We start from the raw sequence: 12,475 nt of genomic DNA on the forward strand, positions 1-12,475 counted from the left end.
GTATCCTTACTTTCTACACTTAACGCCTACATTAAACGTCTAAATTTAACAAACGCTATTACTGAGAATTTTGCAAACATCTAAAGAACTAAAATTAATTCGGAACAGCACAAGTTTTTATGAAAAAACAAAACAAAGTAGTGGAGGAGGACTCGTGCACGGCTCGCGACGTCTCCCGAGTGACCCGGCCGAAGGACACGCGAAGCCCGCAACAGTCCGGGATGCGCTGGTTTCTAAAGGACTAAGCACAAGGCGTTCACACGGCCTCGCGGGCACTAAACTCCAGCTTCAGCTGAGGAAGGCGACACAGTCAGGGCACAGGCTGCAGATCCCGAGCTAAACTCAGTTTCCTCAGGTTAAGAACGCCATCAAACCAAACTTCCAATTTCAAATCCCCCCCCCCCCAACCAATTATTTGCAAGGTGACCAATTCTCATCGATGAGGGAGGCAAAGACCCTTAAGGGCAAGAAGCGGCGAGAACTTATCAAACTCAGTCCCCTCGGAGAGCACCGTGCAGGCGCTCTCCTGGGGGGGGGGCAGGTCCCTCGCCGCCGGAGCAGCAACAGAGGCGCCAGAGCGGCCGGACGGCGGCGGGGAGAACGCGAGGGGACGCTGAATTTTGAGTAACAGAAAGAAAACAGAGAAAACCGAAGAAAAAAAAACAGAGCCTACTGAGGAGACGCGGCGGCGGCTTCAGCGGCGACGGCGACGGCGACGGCGACGGCAATGGCGGCGGCAATGGTGGCAGGCTCGGCGGCGCCAGGGCCTAGAAGAGGCGCGGGGCGGCGCCCCCGACGGCGCCGGCCTCCAGCGGCTTCACCGAGTTGTAGTGCTCCCCGAGGCTGCAGGAGTAGCGCAGGTAGACGAGGGTGAGCGGCTTCTTGGCGTACTCCTCCCCGATGACGAGGACGGGAGAGTAGGCCTGGATCACCTCGATGGGGGTCTGCAGGACGTGCGACAGGGCCCTCAGCTCGAGCTGGCCTCCCCACAACGCGCTGTGCACGATGTCGTCGCAGTAACTCAAGAAGCTGTCGCGGCTGTAGGCGTCGCCGGTTTCGGAGTAGCTGAAGAAGGGCAGGAAGTCGTCGACGTGCTTCCTCAGGTAGTTGGCGGTGCGACGCCGCAGGCTCTCCACGGTCACCGAGAACACCAGCTGGTCTTGGATGGCGCGGTACATGCAGTGGCCGTCGGCTGGGATTTCCTTCATCTCCAGATTTCTGGCCTCCAGGATGGCGGAGAGCTTCTCTTCCTCGTCGTCGTGGCGGAAGCCGGCCTGACGCTCCGCCTCCACCTCAGCGATCCTCTCCAGGCGCGCTCCCTCCGCGGCCGCCCTTCGTTCGCGCCTTCTTTGTGCCTTTGCGAGGCGGGGAGGCTGGTTCTCGAGATCCATCTTGGCAAGATCTTCAGTGACAGAATCGAGGTTGCTGTCATCGGGAAAACTCTCTTGGAACTTCTCCAGCTCCTGCTGGTGCTTCTGCTCCATCTCGGCCTTGAGGCGGGCCACGTCGAGGAGCAACTGCTTTCTTCTCTTCTTGTCGCTCTTGGGGACAGAGTTCTTCATGCTCTGGATGCGGGCCTGCAGCTCTTTCTTTTCGCGGTAGTGGCGTCGTACCATCCGCTGTGAATCTTCCATGATGTTAATCTAAGTTTGGGGGAGCTAAAGTACTGGCTAGAGTTCTGACTAACAGCGCAAACCGCAGACAGGCTACGCGCCTCAGCCTCCCCTGTCTGCCGCACTCTGCGCGCCTCACCCGCCTGTCGTCCTCACCTTATTCACGGCCCACTCTGCCATTGGCTACTGTCTCTTCATGGCCACGCCCCCGAGCACGCCTGGCACTACGATTGGCTGTTGGGAGACCCTGAATACGCCCTTTTTAGACCCCGTAGCAACGGTTGCTTCCAGTTTTAGCGAGATTCAAATCTCGCGGGTAAGATCCCGAGGGTTAGATCCCGCGAGTTATCCCACCTTTACGTATTATGTGCAGCAATTGGGCTTGTAGACCTTTTTCATGAACTCTTACTCCCGGCTTCATTTCCAAGCCTGAACACAGTGCAGACTCTAGTCTAGCCTGAGAATTACATGACAAATACCATACCACCAGCTGAATGTGCTCTGACGTTGGACTTCCCGTTTTGCCTAGTGTTCAGGAGGCAATGTGGCTTTCTACGATTTTTCAGATCCCTTGATTGGCAAACCCTTAATTTTGTGTATCAGAACAAAGATATTTCCTTACGTTCCTGGGAACATAGAGTGCTTTCAGTATGGGCTTCAAATCCGCCCTGTCCCATTTCAGTGTAAGAAGGCAATAGCTGCTCTCCTTAAAGTCATTCTCTACAACCAAGCAGACCTCTTAGCTTGTGCCAACAGAATGCACCTACCCTAAACACCCTTCTCCTGGGTCCCCAGCTTCCAGAATGGGCTCCCTAGGACGCCCAGGAAGCACAACAGCCGGCTTTCATCAAGCCGCTTCTTTCTGATTAGTTTGAATCTTTAGAAGTTCTAAAAAATAAAATAAAGCTCCAAACTCTTTCAAATACGCTCTCATCCTGCCTCACCCTGCTCATCTGCATCTTGAATTCCCAAACAGGAAGGCCCTTGAGACCCCCCCCCCCCCCGCCTTGTTACAAATGAGGAAAGTGGACATTTGTCCAAGTTGTTGCATATATCAAAATTTCACTCCTTTTTTTATTGCTAAGTAGTATTCCATGATATGAATGGATTGTAGTTTGCTTAACCATTCACCTGTTGAAGGACATCTGGGTTGTTTCCAGTTTGGGGTTATTGCAAATAAATCTGCTACAAGCATCTATATACAGGTTTTTGTGTGAATGAATGTAAGTCTTCATTTCTATGGTAAAAATGCCCAGGACTACAATTGCTGGATCATGTTATAAGTGTATGTTTAGTTTGTTAAGAAACTATTTTCCAGCGTGCCTATACATTCCCACCGGCAGTGTATGCGGGATCCAGTTTCTCTGCATCCTCCCCAGCATTTATTATTGTCATACTTTTTTATTTGAGCCATTCTGATACATGTGTAGTGACATCTCACTGTGGATTTAATTTGTGTTTCTTACGTAGCTAATCTTGCTCATCTTTTCATGTACTCATTTGCCATCTGTGTCGTATCTTTTTGGGTAAAACATTCAGGTTGTTTCCACATTTTATAATTGGACTGTGGTTTTCTTTTTTTTTTTTGAGGAAGATTAGCCCTGAGCTAACATCTGCTGCCAATCCTCCTCTTTTTGCTGAGGAAGACTGACCCTGAGGTAACATCCGTGCCCATCTTCCTCTACTTTATATGTGGGACGCCTACCACAGCATGGCTGACAAATGGTGCCATGTCTGCACCCGGGATCCGAACGGGTGAACCCCGGGCTGCTGAATCGGAATGTGCACACTTAACGGCTGTGCCACCTGGCTGGCCCCTGGACTGTTTTTTTTACTGTTGAGTTTTGAGAGTTCTTCATGTGCTCCAGATACTAGTTATTTGTTGGCTATGTGGTTTGCAAATATTTTCTCCCACATTATAGCTTGTCTTTTCATCTCTTTACGTGGTGTCTCTCAGAGCAAAAGTTTTACATTTTGAAGTCCAATTTATCAATTTTTCCTTCTATGGGTCGTGGTTTTGTTGTCAAGCATTCTTTGTCTAACTCTAGATCCCAAAGATTTTGTCCTGTTTTCTACTGAAAAGATTTATAGCTTCAGGTTTTAAATTTGAATCTGTGATCTATTTTGTGTTTATTTTTGTGTAAGGTTTGAGGCTTAGGTGGAGGATCGTTCCTTGGCCTATGGTTATCCATTTGCTCCAGCGTCAATTGTTAGAAAGGTTATGCTTCCTCCATTGAATTGGTTTTGCACCGTTGTCAAAAATCAGTTGGGCATGTCTGTGATCTATGGGTCTATCCCTCCTCCCACACCGTATAGTCTTGAATACTGTAACTGAGCAATGTCTTGAAATTAGGTAGGCCCTTTACTTCAGTTTTATTCTTCTTTCTCAAAATTGTTTTAGCTATTCTAATTCTTTTGTCTTTCCATATACATTTTAGAATACCCTTGTCTATATCTACAGAAGGATCTTGCTGGGATTTTCATAGGAATTGTGTTACAGCCGTATCAGTTTGGGGAGAATTGACATCTTTACTATGTTGAGTCTTCCAATCCATGACCACCAGGGTATGTATCTCCATTTATTTAGATTTTCATTGACTTTCACAGATGTTTTATAATTTTCAGTGCATAAGTCCTGCACATATTTGTCAGATTGACACTTAAGCATTCCATTTTTTGAGTGATTGTAAGGGGTATTATATTTTTAATTTTAGAGTCCACATGTTCATTGCTAGTATATAGAAATAAAATTGACTTTGGCGTGTTTATCTTGTATTCTATGACCTTGCTCAGCTGACTTACTATTTCTAGGGGGAGTGTTTTGAGGATTCCTTGGAATTTTCTAGGTAGAGAATCATATCCTCTCTGAATAGGGACAGCTTTATTTCATCTTTTCCACTCTGAACCCTTTTATTTCCATTTCTTGCCTTATGGTACTAATTATAACTTCCAGCACTATGTTGAATAAGAGTGGCGAGGGCAGGCAGCCTTGCTTTGTTCTGGATCATGGGAGATGTTTCTTTGTTCACCATTAAGTACAGTATTAGCTGTAGGGTTTTTGGAGATGTTCTTTATCAAGTTGAGGATGTTTCCCTTCGTTTCTATTTTTCTGAGAGTTTTTAACACGAATGAATGAATTGAATTGAAGGTATTGAATTTTGTCAAATATTGTTTTCTGCATCGATTGAACTGTTTGTGTGATTTTTCTTCTTTAGCCTGTTAATATGGTCGATTACATTGATTGATTGTCAAGTATTGAACCAATCTTGCATTCCCGGAATCAACCTCACTTGGTCATGGCTTATAATTCTTTTTACATATCGCTGAATTCTCTTTGCTAATGTTTTGTTAAGGATTTAAAAATCTACATTCATGAAAGATATTGGCCTGGAGCTTTCTTTTCCAGTACTTTTTTTTTTTTGAGGAAGATTAGCGCTGAGCTAAGTACTGTTTTTTTTGGGGGGGGGGGCGGCGGAGATTAGCCCTGAGCTAACTACTACTGCCAATCCTCCTCTTTTTGCTGAGGAAGACTGGCCCTGAACTAACATCCATGCCCATCTTCCTCCGCTTTATACGTGGGATGCCTACCACAGCATGGCTTTTGCCAAGCGGTGCCATGTCCACACCCGGGATCCGAACCGGCAAACCCCGGGCCGCCGAAGCAGAACGTGCGAACTTAACCGCTGCGCCACCGGCCCAGCTCCTGTTTAGTTTGGTTTTGATATCAGGGTAATGCTAGCTTCACAAAATGAATTTAGAATTGTTCCCTCCTCTTCTGTTTTTCTGGAAGAGATTGTGTAAAATCAGTGTTAATTCTTTCATTGTTTGGTAGGATTCTCCAGTGAAAACATCTGGGCCAAAAGATTGCTTTTGGGGGAGTTTTAAAATTACAAAGTTGTTTTCCTTAATAGTTATAAGGGCTAGTAAAATTATGTATTCCACATTGAGTGAATTTTGGTAGCTTGTGTCCTTTGAGGAATTGGTCCATTTCCTCTAAGCAGTCAAATATTATGTGTGTCGGGTTATTTATAGTATCCATTATTATCATTTGATGTCTGCAGGGTCTGCAGCGATAGTCCCTGCTTGATTCCTGATATTGGTAATTTGTGTCTTCTCTCTTTTCTTATTTGTTCTTTGTCAGTCTTGCTAGAAATTTGTCAATTTTATTGATCTTTTCAAAGAACCAGCTTGTTGTTTCATTGGTTTTCCCTATTGCTTTTCTGTTTTCAATTTCATTGATTTTTGTTCTCTGTTTTCATTCCTTCTGCTTGCTTTGGGTGAGGTTCGCTCTTCTTTTTCTGGTTCTTGAGGTGAGAATTTAGACGATTGATTTCAGACTTTTCTTCTTTTTCTAATGTATGCATTTAGTGCCATAAATCTCTTTCTCAGTACTACTTTAATGCTATCGCACAAGTTTTGATATATTGTATTTTCATTCTCATTCAGTACAATGTATCTTTTGGAACCCTTGAGACTCTTTGGCTCATGGATTATTTAGAAGTGAATTATTAGTTTCCAAGTGTTTGCAGAATTTCCCGTTATCTTTCTGTTATTGATTTCTACCGTGATTCCTTTGTTGTTGGAGAACACACTCTATATGATTTCAATTTGTTGGGGGTTTGTTTACGGCCCGGGATAAGTTTTATCTTGACAAAGATGTGTCCCATGGGCACTTGAAAAGAATGTGTATTCTACTATGGTTGAGTGATGTGTTCTATAAATGTTATTTAGATCCCATTGGTTGATAGTGTTGTTGACTTCTATATCCTTCCTGATTTTCTGTCTAATTCTTCTATTTATTGTTGAGAGAGGAGTGTTGAAGTCTCTAACAGTAATTGTGGCTTTTTATCTTCCTCCTTTCAGTTCTATCAGGTTTTGATTCCAATATTTTGCGCCTCTGTTGCAAATCCTACACATTTAGGATCGCTTTGTCTTTCTGGTAGATTCACCCATTTATCATTAAGCAATGCCCCTGTCTGTCTCCAGTAATTTTCTTTGCTCTAACATCTACTTTATTTGATGTTAATATAATTACTCCTTTTTCCTTATTAATGTTTGCATGATATATATTTTTCTATCCTTTTACTTTCAACCTCTCAACATCGTTATATTTGAAGTGAGTTTTTTGCAGATAGCGTTTAGTTGGGTCATGTTTTTTAATCCACTCTGCCAATCTCTGTCTTTTAATTGGTGTATATAGGTAATTTACATTTAATGTAATTGTTAATATGTTAGGACTTAAGTTGCCATTTAACTTTTTGTTTTCTGTTTCTTCTGTGTTTATTTCTGTTTTCTTTTTCCTGCCTTGCTTTGGGTTACTTGAACATTTTTTAGAATTCAATTTAGATTTTATCTATGAAGTTTTCGAGTGCATCTCCTTGTATAATTTTTTTAGTGGTTACTCTAGGTACATTTATGTATTTGTGTGTATGTGTGTGTGTGTGTGTGTGTGTGTGTGTGTGTGTGTGTGTGTATTATAAAAATCTATGGTGTTGTCATTTTACCAGTTTGAGTGAAGCATAGAAATCTTATCTCCTTTTGCATCTCTCTACCCGCACCTATTTATAATACAATTGCCGTAAATATCTTCTACATACGTTCGTGACCACATTAGTTTTCTGCTGTGTTGTTGCTTGGTTTCTGTATTGACCCCCAACCTTGTTCTTGCCCCTGCTCCTGCCTCTGATCTGCTTTGCTCATTCCTTTATTCATTCGGCCACCATTTTTCTGTCCTACTATAGGCCAGGCACCGTTCTAGGCACTGTGGATACAGCAGTGAACAAAACGGATAAAGATCCCTAACCTCAAGGAGTTCATAACCAAGTAGGGGAAGACAGACAAAAACCAAGTAACTATAGAATAGCATGCAAAGTTGAAGCAGAGTTTTGGAACAGAGGTTCACAATCTCACCCTCGACTATAGTCCTAGCCCTGTTTCTCCCTTTGTTCCTCCTCATCGATGGTCTATATACTCAGAGTAGCTTCTCTTGTCCCCCTTCCACATCTGATAAGGGATCACATGAGTACGCATGGGAGAATTTGAGAGTCATTACTGTCACCAGTAACATGAAGTTAGAGGTGGGAGTGAGTCTTCTGGCAGAAATGGCCATGTGAGGCCCTCAAATCCTGGGGGCCCTTTAGAAACAAGAAAGATAGCCGTTGCCCACCAGGGCAGAGGAGAGTGGCCATCTCCAACCCTCTGAAGCACTAGGAGCCCACTCTGGCACCTTCCAGCTGAGTCAGTCTCAGCCTTTCCTGCCCCCCATCACTAACCTTCTGTTTTGGTTTCTTGGTTGGGCCTCCATCCTCTGATCATTCTTAATTTGCCAGATGAGAGAAAGGGAAAACTAGCACTTGAGCCAGAATGCCTAAAAGCCCTGCCCAGCCAGCAGAAGAAATGGATGGGATGTGGGTGGATGCAGGGTATGCAGGAAAACTTCCCTAGCATAATGAGGATGGCTTTGAGAAAATCTGACTAAACCATTAAGTGCAGGGGATAGGGACTAGCCTACTCTATCCAGCTGAGATATTGGGGGTGATGCACAGACCTCCTGAGCCACTGAGTGAGGTCTGCTCTCTGGATGTGACAGACCAGGCTTGGCTGTGGCTCCCACAGTATGTTAACTGCTGATCACATGATCCTGGGTCTTACAGTTGCCAAATTTAGCAAATAAAGACACGGGACTTCATTAAATTTGATTTCAGATGAACAACGAGTAATGTTTTAGCATAAGTATGTCCCACGCAATATTTGGGACATAGTTATACTAAAACATTATTTGTTGTTTACGTGCAATTCGAGTTTAACTGGCATCCTGTATTTTATCTGGTAACCCTACCTGGGTGGGGTGAAAACCGCTGCATAAGGGAAAGACTGGCTTTATTTTTTGTCTATTTCCAGAGGCCTAGAGTAGGACCAGTGGGGAGCTGGGCCTGGATGTAAGAGCAGGAAGAAGGATTTCACTGGCACAGGGCTCAATGAAGGCCATGAGGAGCCCTCCCTGGGTGGCTTGGAATTAAAAACCTCGGAGAGCCTTCTAGCTCTGACAGTCTCTGAGCCTCAGAATCTCCAGGGATTTTGAGGATGAGGTGGGGAGATGATGGAGGTGGATTAAGACTAAAGACTGGAAGCCCCCAAACAGCCTTGACCGTTTCACTGTGTAGTGTTAGGATGGTGGGATTCATGCAGATGCATCAACTGGGCACATGGCCTTCTCCGTGCAGATAGAGAATCAGAGCTTCTAGGATATTCCAAATGCTCACCCTGTCATTGATTCCGCTCTTGAGTTTCTGACACCCTTTCTCTAAGGCAACATTGCTTGGAGGGAATCCCATCCCAGGGAATGCCCAAGTGAACTCTGGGCTTTCTTTCCTCAGTGACTTGTCCTACCCTCCCCACCTCTCCTCTTAATGATAATGACAGAAGCAACCCACATGTGGACCCCATTTCACAGTTCGCCCAGGTGATTAGCTATCTATTTCTTATCTGGATTCTCATAAGTCCAAGGGGGAGTACTTTTCCTATTTACGTTTGAAGAACCAAGCCCCAGAGATTTGCTTAGTGCCAGCCACACAGGTCACTCAGGCATTTTTAGAACAAAGGCTAGAGAATGCTTACTGTGTGGCCTGTGTCTGGGGCTGGGTACGTGAGAACAGTACCCAGTACCACCCAGTTTCTGCCCCTGAGAGCTCACAGACCAGGAAGGAGGCGAGGGGGTCAGAGTAGGTGGACAGATGTGTGAAGAGGCAAGAATAACAAAACACAAGACCTCAGGGCAGGGGCTTGATATGAATGATGACCCCCTCAGGGGTGGCTCAGTGGAGGGAGTGACCACTCAGCCTCCAGGAATTCTTCCTGTCCAGCAGGCATCTCTCCCAATCTTTTCAGGCTGGCCACAGTCTCCGCTTGCTGCCTTGGTGCTGGCCCCTGGAAGTGTCCCTGGGCCCCCTGCACTTAGCCTACAGCCCACCCTTGCCACACTGAGGCAGCTTCTCCTTGGCAGAGAAGTGCAGATCCTTTCCCTGCGAGGCTCCCCTAGGGCCTTACAGAATCTTTCTCTCCCCAACTGCCACCATTTTGTCAAATTGGAAGCAGATTAAAAGAGAGCTGGTGCTCTGCTTTAAGTGGGAGCTAGCAATTCCAGAGTCCTCTGCTGTTCTCTCACTGTAGTTATCCATGTAGCATGTCTCTGAAAGCCCAGGGTCAGCAGAACATGCTTTAAAAACCAGCCACTAGCTTTACTAGTGTCGGAGTGCAGGAAAATCCCCTTTCTTCCTTTCTTGTGTTCTTATGGCTGGATTAATAACAAAATTGACACAAGACCAGACTAACATGAGAAAAACCCAGTTTAATACGTATGTATTGGAGACCACAAAGAAATGATTTTCAGAGAGTGAACAAAAGAGGCAGTATGAATATCTTTTACACAAAGAAACAGTAAATTTGTGAAGAATTGACAGGACACAGAAACTTAGGTTTGGTGTACGTAAATAGTGAGAAATTTCAGCAGAGTTTAGGCTGGAGGTAGTAAATTCACAAGGTTTCCTTACACAGGCTTCTCGGCCTGGAATTCCCTCACTCTGGTGATGAGGATGCAGGGAGAACACCTTTCACACGGGGGATTGATTTCCTGCTTTCAGGGGGAACAGAGACAGGAGGGTCAGAATGCCCTCCTTGCTTCTTAAGTAACTTTCATTCAAAATAATCAATATGCTATTGTGGGATATTTTGGGGTGGCCTGCCCTGGGCCCCAACATTTCCCTCCTCTGAAACTCCCCCGGAAATTTCACATATTAAAAGTTGAACTGGTAGATCGTTCTATTATTTCATTTAATTAATCTTTTAGTCTTGAAAATAGATCAGTTCAGTTGTGTCTCATTTCAGGAGGCAGTGATGCAAGTGGGCTCCCAAAGTTAGGTTTACAGTGCAAGCAATTAGATATTTAATGGGAGACACTTCTATGGAAACAAAGAAAATCAATGGTTAATGCTTGCAGCAAATTATAAACCAGTTTCTGAGCTTAGGGTGCAGCCAGTCAAGAAGATTTCTAGATGTCAAGGTCAAAGCGTCTTTTGTAGTTTGAAATGCCTCTGATGATGTCATTGGATGTTCAGGTAAACTTTCTGAGTGGCTGACTCAGCAACATGCACAAAGATTGTTTAAATATGGGCTGTTGTGGCAATCTCTCTTAAGTTTTTATCAAGTTGTTCAGCTTCAGTTTTCAGGGCATCAGGGAAATGGCCAGCTGTAGTTCTTAATAATTCCAGTCAAAAGTGGGAGAAAAAACTGGAAATATAGCTTGTAGAGTTGTAGCCAAATATTTGAGGAAATCAGAAGAACTTAGCATCTAGTCCAGTTTTTAGGTAAATAAAACTTCAAGGAAAATTAACAGGACTAGAATCTAATATTCATAAGTGTGTTATAGTTTCTACTGAAACATAATTTTTCTCTCTAAAATCACCCTTATTTTATTAAAGATAGTCAAATTTAGACTAATTAGTTTGCAAAATAACTCTAGTTTCAATAAACTTGGCTTAGTCATTTACATAAGTACAGCAAGAATAGCAATTGATTATAGGCTCTTTTAAATCTGCTCTGCTGGAAATTTTTATAAAGAATCTCCAGATTGAACTTTTAATAGCCTCTCGAGGCTAAAGAGCCAAGCCAAATATTCTGCCTGTCATACCTATAGATTTGGGGAAATTCCTCTCTTCTTGAGGATCCCAACATATACTGAGGTTCTTGCATCTGCCAGGAAGTGACTTTCTTTACTCACCTGGTTAGGTTGTCAAGAACTCTGTAAGTGAGGTACCAGGCCGTTTTTCTAAGGAGCTTTATTGGCTTCAGAGACTTAACCTTAATTCCTTAAGGTTGTTTAGGCATATTTGAGTTTATGTATGTCTTTCTCAAACATGACATTTCAGTCAAAGCCTTGGTAATATAACTAATGTTTCCAATTGTGTTCCATTACAGGGAGAACAAATTCTTATGGAATTTATGCAGATAAATATGTTGTCATGAAAATAAGAATACTGAGAGTTGCTGAATTCTGGAGGGATCAGGTAGGGAGAAAAAGTAATTGTTTCCATCCTGTTTTCAAAGTTATAGTTCACCAAATTGCTGTAAGTCATTGATGGCTTAAGAGAAAAGGAAAAAAAGGATTTCCTTAAATCTGGAAAAACAAAACATTTAAAGAACAGTAATTTTCAGGCAAAAAGTCACAAAATTTATAATCATCCTCATCAGTTCACTCAGTCCCATGTAATTAATTCTTGTTCCGCTTGAATACAGTTTTTCCATTAGTTCTCTCAACATTGCCTGATGGTTGGGGGTCATAGAGACAGTGATAATTCCAAGAAGTTTGCAAGGCTTTTATTAAGGCTTGTAAGATTTGCCCAGTGAAGTGGATGCCATGATCACTGGAGACTGTGGAAGGTATAACTTAAGTGGGAAACACATTTTTTTAAACACTTTTAATTGCCACTGTGAGGGCATCAGCCTTGTGGCAGGGGAAGGTTTCAACCCATCTGGAAAATATATGTACAATAACAAGAACACATTGATAACCCCTACTGAGTGGCAATTGAATGAAGTCCAGCAGGACGTGCTCAAAGGACCCAGAGGGAGGAGTTCTGACCCCTCTGGGGACAGAAATAGTTTCTCCTATAGTGAGTGAAGGAATGTAAAAACTGAGAGATGGAGTTTGCCAGGGAACCAGGAGGAAGGAAGTGGCCATCTTGGGTTTCCCATAGCTCTATTTGTTTAATTTACAGCCATTGTTTACCCATCTTAATTTCTCTGATTCAGGAGAAGGCTGTTGCCATGTTACAAGGACACCAGGATAGCAAAAGTTTGGGAATGAG

The 12,475-nt window shown here is 43.7% G+C and overlaps 1 protein-coding gene across 1 annotated transcript; it reads right to left on the reverse strand.

Annotated features, from left to right (window-relative positions):
- Window positions 1–741: 741 nt before the first annotated feature.
- OTUD6A (OTU deubiquitinase 6A) lies at window positions 742–1,634 on the reverse strand. Its single transcript, XM_046672786.1, has one exon. The coding sequence runs from the start codon at window positions 1,632–1,634 to the stop codon at window positions 768–770; it is 867 nt and encodes a 288-aa protein (XP_046528742.1). The 3' UTR covers window positions 742–767.
- Between the last annotated feature and the right edge of the window lie 10,841 nt (window positions 1,635–12,475).

The sequence above is a fragment of the Equus quagga genome, chromosome 10 (assembly GCF_021613505.1).
Source record: "Equus quagga isolate Etosha38 chromosome 10, UCLA_HA_Equagga_1.0, whole genome shotgun sequence".
Taxonomy (NCBI): domain Eukaryota; kingdom Metazoa; phylum Chordata; class Mammalia; order Perissodactyla; family Equidae; genus Equus; species Equus quagga.

Bases quoted from the DNA above. Each gene is read 5' to 3' on its own strand.
- OTUD6A (XM_046672786.1), bottom strand. From the start codon at position 1,634: ATGGAAGATTCACAGCGGATGGTACGACGCCACTACCGCGAAAAGAAA.